This window comes from Acipenser ruthenus, chromosome 4 (genome assembly GCF_902713425.1).
Source record: "Acipenser ruthenus chromosome 4, fAciRut3.2 maternal haplotype, whole genome shotgun sequence".
In the NCBI taxonomy this organism is placed as follows: Eukaryota; Metazoa; Chordata; class Actinopteri; order Acipenseriformes; family Acipenseridae; genus Acipenser; species Acipenser ruthenus.
This window is the reverse complement of record NC_081192.1, coordinates 71,692,528-71,704,590: the sequence shown is the minus strand read 5'-3', so window position 1 is coordinate 71,704,590 and position 12,063 is coordinate 71,692,528. Positions and strand designations below refer to the sequence as shown.

General features: G+C 37.6%; 1 protein-coding gene across 1 annotated transcript in view; it reads left to right on the top strand.

Moving 5' to 3' along the window:
* Positions 1-1,077: 1,077 nt before the first annotated feature.
* Positions 1,078-12,063, top strand: part of LOC117399226 (SH3 domain-binding protein 5) — a 43,574-nt gene continuing 32,588 nt past the window's right edge. Inside the window, exons 1-2 of the mRNA XM_033998277.3 lie at positions 1,078-1,682; positions 3,119-3,181. Of these exons, the coding sequence (XP_033854168.3) occupies positions 1,602-1,682; positions 3,119-3,181 (144 nt within the window). The 5' untranslated portion in view covers positions 1,078-1,601. The remainder of the gene's footprint in view (positions 1,683-3,118; positions 3,182-12,063) is intronic.

Sequence of the window (12,063 nt, the reverse complement as noted above, 5' to 3'; positions counted from 1 at the left end):
TGCCCTCAGAATGTCAGCATTTAAGATATTGTTTGACTCTTCCTACACCTCCCTGTCTTCCACTGCTGTTTTCATTTTTTTAGGAGCCAGTGATTTAGAAGAGGTTACAGGCTGTGACCATCCAGTACACTCCATATCAGACATATCTACTGTAATATGTAAGGCCACATCAATAGAATTTACAGGCATAGCATTATAGGTACCGGTATGTAATTCTACAATGCAGACCTGTTGAGTTGAAAGCTTATTTCCTTCTTTGATACCACTATACATTACAGATTAATTTTTCTTTAACATTGTTGGGTTTTTGGGGGGGGGGGGGTTCCGTCAGAAATAAAAGCAATGGTTTTTCAAACTGTCCCAGTAGTATCTCCGTCATATAAACTTTAAATCTGTATATTTATTTTCTAGAAGGATTTGTAGGGAAATTGTGAAACCCAGAACTGCCTCAGAGCTCAGATACAGAGCTTTTACTCAGATGCCATTTTGCTGAAATATTTTTTCACCTAAATGTCATTGCTCACATAGGGTAATGCTGCCTGCACAACTGGTAAATTACGTCGTGCTTCATATACCCTCAACACCCCTACCATGTGACCATAAACAGGGTGTGGGAGGGGGAGAACACTGAACATAGTGATTACCCTGTGAGAATTAACTGGTGATCCATGGCCAATAGAACCACGAACCTTAGGTTTAGGGTTAGGTTATTGTTATGAAATAAACTTTGTTTTAGTACCTAAATTCATCACTCTTATCACCAAAACCTAAGGTTCCTGGGGTATTGGCCATAACTTTAAATATACACAACAACAACCTAACCCTAAACCAAAGGTTTGTGTGGTGTTATGGTCACGTGGTAGGGGTGTTGCGGGTCAATTAAGCACTGTGTAAATTATGAGTTGCCCACGCAGCATTACCCTGTGTGAGCTAAGCTGTGGGAGCCTTCGTTCTGCAGCTATATACTCTTGGCCCTGTATGAGCTGCCTGTGAGAGCTGGGCTGTGCGAGTCTGCGTTCTGCAGCAATACCCCTCTCTAGTATAATGTTGCATGGGGTCGTAAACTCTGTCCCTTTACTCCTCCCTTTGCCTTACAAAAAAAGCATCCGCAGAAATCGAATAAATAACAGCACCCAGAATCCTGCACGTACTGTACAGAGTAATAGCAGTCTGTCGTCCTTACCATTTCACTTAAACGCTAGACGTCTAAGGTACGCTGTGGTTAAACATCAACTTAGAAGAAAAAGGAAAAAAAAAACATGCTCAGTGAAAGCAGAAGGGGGCGGGCGAGGCAGAGCGCAGGTCTTCATTTCGTGTCTGTCAGCGAAATGCGAGGGACGCCTTTTTGGATTTCTTACTAAATTCTCCGATTGTCACCAAACCGTGTGCTCCCTTTATTCTTCAGATTAAGAAAAAAATAATAGATTTTTTTGTTGTTGTGTTTAGTTTTCACGCAATAGCTGGAGCTGGAGCAGAGGTGTAAGCGAGGCACCAGTAACACAGATAACAACAAAAGGGAAATTGCTTTGTTCCGATTTTAATAAACAACAACAACAATAATAATAATAATAATAATAATAATAAATAAAAACCTAACCAAAATGGACAATTTAGAAAAGAGACCTACATCAGAAGAAGAGCTTGAATCGCCAGAAGAGGAGGACGTTGATCCGAGAATACAGGTAACAGCGTTTGGTATGTACTGTATAAAAAAAAAAAAAAAAAAAAAAAAACAATCCTGCAGCCACAGTCTGCATTTTGAATTTGTGTTTTGGTGGATATCTGTAGTTTATATTTAATTGGTGCCTTTTCTGTACAGTATGCATTTGCAGTTAAATATGTTACGGCAAAGTGCGGAGACTTTGTGGTTACGTATTGTTGTTGTTGGTTGTATTTTGCTTGTATGGCACTACTATACATCATGCAGGAGTGCATTCACTTTATTATAGATTATTATGTTTAAATTGTAGATAAGGAACCAACTCCCGTTTGACGCTAATTTAGACAATATTGTGTTGGACTCACTACTCGGTCTAAAAGCAGGTATTTAGAAAGTGGTCATATGTTTACACCTTGATTTTTAAAAAAGTACACGCACACATATTAGTACAGGGAATTCAGAAACAACAATGTCTATCTGTAGAACTGTCAAACTTAAACAACATAATTCGACCTATATAGCTATGTCTGTACCATGCTATCTGAAGAAGGCCGAAACCGAAACCTAGCTAACTGGGTCATTTCGTGACAAATCACCCAAAAAAGTTGTATTTCAAACCCTACCACCTCTGATTACACCATCGGTTCCATCGGTTCCATCTAGTGCAAAGCTACCATACAGCGTGTTGTTAAAAGTACTAGGTGTGTGTGTGTGTGTGTGTGTGTGTGTGTATATATATATATATATATATATATATATATATATATATATATATATATATATATATATATATAGTTTGAAGACACCAAGTACATTTAAAACAAAGAAAAAACGAATACATTCTAGTATGTGTGCATATTTCTCTTGCCTCTATCCGATGTTTGAAACTTATCTTTTGTGATGTTTACAACTCCTTTTCAGAACATTCCATGCTACCTAAGAATTAGGCTTCAAGGTTTACTGGTTTGTCTCATTTTGAGCTCATTTTGCTTATCTGTAACCTCAAGCCTAGGGGGTTGTTTTGATTGATTTGAGTTAGTAAGAACTACGTGTTTAATTGCATCAGATATTTCTCCGATTACAGTATTTCCGAAGTATTTTGATACCATAAATAAACAAAAAATAGCCCATTTGGGTTTTCTAATTGTTAAATTCTAGCCAGCTTTTAATGATAAATGAATTATAGTTATAACGCAGACCCACTACTTCCAAATAAGATATAAAACATATCTAATTACCAACAAATGTCAATACATGTTATAGACTTCATATACATTTTTTTTTTTTTTTGTCATCTCAGTATTTTATTTTTGTATCTTCCCTTTCTTCAAAACCTCTTTTTCAGGCCTCTTAGATTATTTTCTTTCTTGACAAGATACCAGATGACTGTTCAGGTTTAATCTAATACAGATTCTGTCAGTCTTTTATTATTTGTATTGTTCTCTTTCTCTGTTTCAGGGGGAACTTGAAAAACTGAACCAGTCAACAGATGACATAAATAGATGGGAAACAGAATTGGAGGTAGGTTGGAGTTGCAGCAAATTAGGACTCCTGTGTGCATGAGTATTGTGGGGCTGGTGTTTGGCCATGTTTCAGTTTGTAAGGGAACATACCTTCAAGTTGTTCTCTGTTCAACTGTTGTGTCTTGAACTTTTGCCTCTGAAGCTGTATACAGTAACTATGCAACTATTAAGATTTAACCTGCTAGGTCAGGGGTTTTCAAACTTTCTTGGCTCAAAGTCCCCACCCAATAAATCCATGGAAATGTCACTTTTTGTTTACAATTACACTCTTACTCTAGAATGGTGCACTCTGTTCTACTCTATTACTGCAAGCATTGGAAATTAAGGGTATTAAGTGAAATATTGGAAATTCAGTAATTCAAAGCACCAAACAGCAGACGTTATGCAAACAAATTGGTCCCCTGCCTTGGGTGATACCGATAGACAATGTAACATTCAGCAGCTCTCAACAATGTAGGAAATGGCTTCCTCTTCCTCATCTTTAATTTGAAGTCCCTGTATATGAAGCAGAGGAAGTAAGGCTTCATCCCAACTTCATTTTTTTCAAACGTGTATTTCTTGCAATATTAATTAACCCCTTCATGTTGTATGTTTATACATGGTTTATACATGCTAAAACAGCATGTGTTTTATATATGGCATGAAACTAGGAAGAAACTACTCCTTCCTAAAACACTGTTGGTTTAACTCCACCAGCACCTCTGAGAGTGACAATTTGTGTTGAAGTATACTGATAACACTTAATGAAACAATGTGCAATGTGTATTTAAATATTCACTTTCAGTTTACAAGTTTAGACTTTTTAGTCTTAGGAATTCAGAAGTTTGTACAGGAAAGCAAATATAAATTTCAGTCAAGCTCCCCCCAAGTGACCAGTCATGGCTTCTTCTAAGAATTCTTTTTTTTCTGAAGACATGGGTTTGATTCCGCAGCCTGGATTCATTATTACTGGTTATCCTTAATTTACTTCTTGTCCTTAACTTTGTCCTGTGAAATGAGTTTTATTAAATCAAATATCTTGTTGACTTTGAAGAGAGTCCTGGGGCCTGGCTGGCTGGTTTCCGAGGTGTCCTGCATACCCTAATCATTTAGGAAAATGACCACCACTGTAAGCTTCTCAGACCAATAGTTCACTGTATGTAGTATAAGACGTATTGACCGTGCATTGTTTAGGTATTGACTATAGAGTATTCAAGTGTTTATGACTGAAACCGCATGTGTATGAATCTGCAGCATGACATCATCCTGTGGAGTAGAAAAAAAAAGAGAGAGAGAGAACTGCCTAATCACACCTCTTCAGCTTGTGATGGCTAATTAGCACAGCTTTTTACCTTAAACAGTTCAGGTAAATGGACTGAGTAATAGAAGTGTAGATGAAGGCCACCACAGGCACACTGTACAATCATACCATCTTAACTGCAGTTGCACACAAAAAAACATGGTGATTTTTATGCATTATTCAAAATGTTTTCTTGTCTGACCTTGTTTTCTTTTTTTCCTTTTTGTGGAACTGATTGTCTAGATTGCAAACTAATTTCCTGCTAGTTATTTGCAGACACTATTTGGCAGCTTGTGGAATGTGTTTCTGTGCTTGTATTATTATTATTATTATTATTATTATTATTATTATTATTATTATTATTATTATTATTCTTTAAGGTGTAGAAAATATATAAGGATTTGTGTGTTTGCTAGTTCTTTTGTTTTTTTCAAGACAAATATATAATACTGGATCTATTTATTTAGTCGATCTTGCTTGACATTTGGTTAGTTTTATACATACTTCTTACCCACATATTAGGTTAAGCTGAACATTATGGGTCATAAACAATCATATCAAATGCTAAAACATATATCCCAATTGAATGCCAAGTTCAAAACAAGTGGACTTGGAGCTCTTGCAGTTCCAAACAGGCCATTAATTGCAGAATTAAACCCCAAAGGTTCAAATTAAACAACTGAAGAGCTGTTTGGAACAAAGCTCTAGTGACTGTTCAATTCAGCAATTAAGGGGATGATAGGAACAAGGTCATGGACTGGATTGGATTGGAAGAGTCCCACTGATTTCTAGATAAACAACAGCTGAACTTTATATTCTTAAAAAAACAAAGCATTTGGTGGTTGCAGGACCTTTGATTCTCTTTTCTATGTAGACAAATCATTTTGTACAGTAATTTACTAGAGTAATTGTATTTTGCAGTTGCTTTTTGTAGATATCAGTCCTAGGCACATGTTGATGTTTGTGTGCCTGTTTGTACAGTATACATGTATGAAGTGTATGAGTATGGGCATCTAAAGAGGAATGCATGTGGGCATTTACTTTGCAGGGCAAACACTTCCCTTTTCATTGCATCTGTGATCCACTCTGATTGTATTCCAACAACTGAAAGGAATGAAAGGGATAATAACAAAATGGGTTTTTAATGTGCAAAAGCATTCAAAATCGATGAGATGAAGGGCAAATGCTAAAGGCAGATGGAATAGATTTCCAAATCAGAGCAGCTCTTCATTCATACCTGTGTCCAATGGCTTTGCATTTTTGATGCCTAATAATTATGTATTTGTAGTGACCTGGCGACCAGAGTTGGGGTCAGTTACATTTTTTCAATTCCAATTCCATTTCCAATCCCAGTCCCCTTTTATACAATTCCTATTCTGTTTTATGGCATAGTGTTTACTTGGTTTCTGCTATAGGCTTTGTCAGGTTACCTGGCAAGTTCATTAAGTTGTATACAGTATTTGTTTGCTCAATAAAGCCTTTGTTGTAAAATGACTGGAATAGGAATTTGAATTGATTTAAAAGGGAATTGGGTTTAGAAATGGAACTGGAAAATGGAAATGACCCAAACTCTGCTGGCGACGTGACAAAAGGTGATGTACATTGACTGATTAAAATATAAATCGAATAGTCTGGATTGATATAAAATATGAACATAGGAATTTGCATGAGACTTGTTTAATGTGAGGTGGTTAGAATCAAAGTAGACTGCAGTTTCCTTTTATAGATTTCATTTAGTATCCTTTCCAATGAGGTCTTCCATTAATTGGAGCGAAAAGAAAGCTTGCCCACTCAGCCCCACTGTGAGTCATATCTCCTAGAGGCGTGTTTTTCAGTTCTATAAGGATTCAAAGTCTTTGAAATGTGCTAATGTTGAGTCAAGGTCACACAGTCAAATTAAACTATTGACCTTCTGTGAAATGTTTTTATCGTTTGACCTGTACCTTGCAAAATAGCAGGGGCCTGACCTCTTTCAATTGCAACAACAACAGCTGTAAAATTACACAAAACATTTTTGACATTTGAACACATAAATCAATAATTATTTTTCATGCATTCTTGGTATATGGCTTTGGGGAAAGCAGGTGGTGAAATATAGCCCATCATGATGCTGTAGAGTTATGAAAGATAATTTTGAAAGCTTTGGATCATGTGCGGCTTAGTAATCTAATGTAAACGGTCCTGATACTAGCTTTTATTTAATTCATACGTGTGAAAAAAAAATCTAGATTACAATGTTTACTTGTTATCTTTAACTTGGACCTGGGAAGAGCACCTTATTAAAACAGCTAGGTTGTTGTTGATGACTTTTATGAGTATCTGGAGGGCCTGCCTGTCAGATTGTCAAGATGACCATCAGTACATTTACATGAAAACTAAACTCCTCTGTGTTTACATGACTTGGAATAGATAATCCAGTTACAATTCTGATAAATTGAACTATGTACAGTAAGGCTGGAGTGATGCCTAATTTTTCAGTATCGATATATCGTTCTCCAAAAAAACAGATGCATCAATTCATCGACGTTATGAAAGTGGTAAATAAAAAAAAAACAAAATGCATTAATAAATTGTTGCTGTGGATTACTGTGTAAGATTGCAAGTAACACTTTAAAAACTATTATGCATATTAAATTGATTACATCAGTTTATGCATATACAGTAGTAATTAAATAATCGTGTTGATTTGTACCAGTTTGGTGTCGAAGAAAAATCCAAAAAAAAGTAGTTTAAATCCATAACCAGTCAGAGTAACAATCAATCAAGAGAAAAACTATGCTGGACATTTGAATAAAACACAAACAGTAACAGCAGTGTTCACGCTAGGCCATGCAATTGCGCCAATGAAATAAAAAATGTCCCGCTGAATTTCTCTTAACGTGCCTGTGTCCCCCTTCTCAGACCACACGCAATACCAATACGCAGTATAGTAATGCATTTTGTATTACCATGACATGTCTGACGACAGGCTAATCTTTTTTACTTGTTTGTTTACACTTGCATTTTCATAATTAAACTCAGTGTTTTTATTCTCCAGTCCAGTAGAATGCGCTCACACACCCTCCCTGCTTACAGTCAGTTTCACAGTCAAGCCTGGATGACAACATCAGGCTTGTTAACCACATGGCCGGCGCAAATATAACCTTGTATCCACCCGACCATTACTTATGGAAGAATAAGTAATCAGCTTTGGCAGTGACTGTTGAAATGCAGGCTATTATATTTGTGCTTAGAAATACTGTGAAATTCATCCCTTGTAAACGTATCTATTTGCTAGACAAAATATCTGTCTCATGTTTGGAGATATGGAGTGACCTAGCAAGTGAATGGGAGAAATGTGTACTTATGTGTACTACAGTAATTTATAGGCAAAGTGCAGTAGATTTGTGAAACGAAAACCGCATCATTGATTAAAAAAAGAAGTAGCCTACGGTAATGTTATAAAATACGTGAAATTTGTTTTTTCTATGACAAAAAATGCTAAAATTCAGGGCCAAAATAATTCCTTATGTGTTTAGCACCAACTGTCTCTTGGCCATTTGGCCAGTAGGCCTATAAAGCATGATAAAGAAAAATATATACAGTGTATGTGATTTTATACAGCACTGTATATAATACGTCTTGCATTTAGAAAACACCACTGGAATTGGAATAAAGGAAATTATAATGTAATACAGTTCGTGTAGTCACGGCTTTTGTTAAGTAGCGTTTTCAAAACCATATAATTATGTGCAGTATTAAGATATGTTAAAATATAGCAAATCCACAAAACCATTTTACACCGATGAAAGAAATTGCCCTAATGAGTACACTGTTACTTTACCATTGGCCTCCACCTGTGAACCATTAAAGTTGCTGTCACATTTTCTGGATAAAAACCCCACTGTTGAAGGATCATTGGTCAGGCTGTGAATCTGAAGGAAAATGAAGACCAAAGAGCATTCTACAGAAGTTAGAGATAAAGTAATACAAATTCATAGATTAGGGAAAGGGTACAAAATAATATCCAAGTGTTTGGATATCCCAGTGAGCACGGTTGGATCAATAATCAGGAAGTGGAAGCTGCATCACACCACCCAGGCACTACCAAGAAAAGGCCGTCCCTCAAAACTCAGCGCTCAAACAAGGAGACTTGTGAGAGAAGCCACAGAGAGGCCAACAATCACTTTGAAGGAGCTACAGAGTTCAGTGGCTGGGAGTGGAGTAATGGTGCACCAGTCAACCATATCAAGAGCTCTGCATAACACTGGCCTGTATGGGAGGGTGGCAAGAAAGAAGCCGTTACTCAAAAAGTACCATCTGTAAGCACATCTGGAGTTTGCCAGAAAGCATGAGAGTGACCCAGCTGCGATGTGGGAAAAGGTTTTGTGGTCAGATGAGACCAAGATAGAGCTTTTTGGCCAAAACTCAAAGCGCTATGTGTGATGCTAACCTAACACTGCCCATGCCTCAATGCACACCATCCCTACAGTGAAGTATGGTGGTGGCAGCATCATGCTGTGGGGATGCTTCTCATCAGCAGGGACTGGGCATCTTGTTAAAATTGAAGGAAGAATGGATGGAGCAAAATACAGGGAAATACTGCAAGAGAACCTGCTTCAGTCCGCTAAAAAACTGAAGCTTGGGAAGAAATTCACCTTTCAGCAGGACAATGATCCCAAGCACAAGGCCAAAGCAACATTGGAGTGGCTCAAGAACAAAAAGGTGAATGTCCTACAGTGGCCCAGTCAAAGTCCTGATCTCAATCCCATTGAGAATCTGTGGCACTATTTGAAAATTGCGGTCCCCAAGCGTCGTCCAACCAATCTGAACAACCTGGAGCAAATCTGCCAAGAAGAATGGGCCAAAATCACTCCGACACTGTGTGCAAAGCTGGTACATACTTACCCCAAAACACTTAAAGCTGTTATTGCAGCAAAAGGTGGCTCTACCAAATATGAATGTGTGGGGGTTGAATACCTATGCAAACAAGATATTTCAGTTTTTTATTTTTCTTAAAAATATTTCCCAACACAAACCAATGTCACCTTACAATAATTGATTTTGAGTTTCAGTGTTTTAAAATAAAATATCAAACCGAACGAAATTTCAATGTACCATTTGTAATTCAGTAATATGAGAGAATTGGTCAGGGGTCTGAATACTTTTGCAAGGCACTGTGTGTGTGTGTATATTGACAGTACTGTGCAAAAGTTTTAGGCAGGTGTGAAAAAATGCTGTAAAGTAAGAATGCTTTCAAAAATAGACATGACACTATTAAGTTTATATTTATCAATTAACAAAATGCAAAGTGAGTGAACAGAAGAAAAATCTACATCAAATCAATATTTGATGTGACCACCCTTTGCCTTCAAAACAGCATCAATTCTTCTAGGTACACTTGCACACAGTTTTTGAAGGAACTCGGCAGGTAGGTTGGCCCAAACATCTTGGAGAACTAACCACAGTTCTTCTGTGGATTTATGCAGCCTCAGTTGCTTCTCTCTCTTCATGTAATCCCAGACAGACTCGATGATGTTGAGATCAGGGCTCTGTGGGGGCCATACCATCACTTCCAGGACTCCTTGTTCTACTTTACGCTGAAGATAGTTCTTAATGACTTTCGCTGTATGTTTGGGGTCGTTGTCATGCTGCAGAATAAATTTGGGGCCAATCAGATGCCTCCCTGATGGTATTGCATGATGGATAAGTATCTGCCTGTACTTCTCAGCATTGAGGAGACCATTAATTCTGACCAAATCCCCAACTCCATTTGCAGAAATGCAGCGCCAAACTTGCAAGGAACCTCCACCATGCTTCACTGTTGCCTGCAGACACTCATTCGTGTACCGCTGTCCAGCCCTTCGGCAAACAAACTGCCTTCTGCTACAGCCAAATATTTCACATTTTGACTCATCAGTCCAGAGCACCTGCTGCCATTTTTCTGCACCCCAGTTCCTGTGTTTTCGTGCATAGTTGAGTCGCTTGGCCTTGTTTCCACGTCGGAGGTATGGCTTTTTGGCCGCAAGTTTTCCATGAAGGCCACTTCTGACCAGACCTCTCCGGACAGTAGATGGGTGTACCAGGGTCCCACTGTTTTCTGCCAATTCTGAGCTGATGGCACTGCTGGACATCTTCCAATTGCGAAGGGAAGTAAGCATGATGTGTCTTTCATCTGCTGCAGTAAGTTTCCTTGGCCTACCACTGCATCTACGGTCCTCAACGTTGCCCGTTTCTTTGTGCTTCTTCAAAAGAGTTTGGACAGCACATCTGGAAACCCCTGTCTGCCTTGAAATTTCTGCCTGGGAGAGACCTTGCTGATGCAGTATAACTACCTTGTGTCTTGTTGCTGTGCTCAGTCTTGCCATGGTGTATGACTTTTGACAGCAAACTGTCTTCAGCAACTTCACCTTGTTAGCTGAGTTTGGCTGTTCCTCACTCAGTTGTATTCCTCCTACACAGCTGTTTCTGTTTCAGTTAATGATTGTGTTTCAACCTACATATTGAATTGATGATCATTAGCACCTGTTTGGTATAATTGTTTAATCATACACCTGACTATATGCCTACAAAATCCCTGACTTTGTGCAACTGTACCTAGAAGAATTGATGCTGTTTTGAAGGCAAAGGGTGGTCACACCAGATATGGATTTGATTTAGATTTTTCTTCTGTTCACTCACTTTGCATTTAGTTAATTGATAAATATAATCTATTAACATGTCTATTTCTGAAAGCATTCTTACTTTACAGCATTCTTTCACACCTGCCTAAAACTTTTGCACAGTACTGTGTATGTGTGTGTGTGTGTGTGTATATATATATATATATATATATATATATATATATATATATATATATATATATATATATATATATATATATATATTCCATAATAATACTGTAACTTTTATAATTGTATCCATCACACATTCCAAGGTTTGTGCGTGTTGTTGTATCCTGCTATTGTACAGATCCTTTTTTTCTGTTTTCATTTTATTATGACTATCTCAGATGGGGATACACGGTGGACTACATTTTTTGGAAGGGGTACGCAGCTTAAAGATTGAAAACACCTGTTCTAATGTGATTTGGTACAATAAATATCCTCTACTCAGTGATCCACTAGAATCACTGTGACACATTTACCAATATTTTACCCAAAAGTGACAGTGAGTATTGTAGACACACCTTGGTTGTATCAACAGCTTTATAGTTTTATTTTTTGTTCTTCAGAAACAAAAGGTCTGTAAACTCTGTTGGCATATTTAAAACAAACAAAAATAAGAAATGGTGGTTGGTTCTGAATCAAACATATTGACCCCCTCACTGAAGAAAATGTCCCTCTAAAATTGAGAGGGGGCCACATTGACCCTCAGTCTGTAAGTCCTGGAGCAAACACTGTAACAGCAGTGTGTTTCTAAAACGCAGATGTAAAAGACAACATTTCCCCTTTTCATCCCTATCCAATAATTTTGTTTATATTACAAAGTAGTTTTATGCAATGAAACATGTGAGAATGGTTCCACTACTCCCTGCATCCTCTTTTTAAAAAAAAAAAAAAAAAATTAGTCTAGGTCTCAGTATCCCATATAGTACTGCGCACGTCCCTGGCAGCGACTCA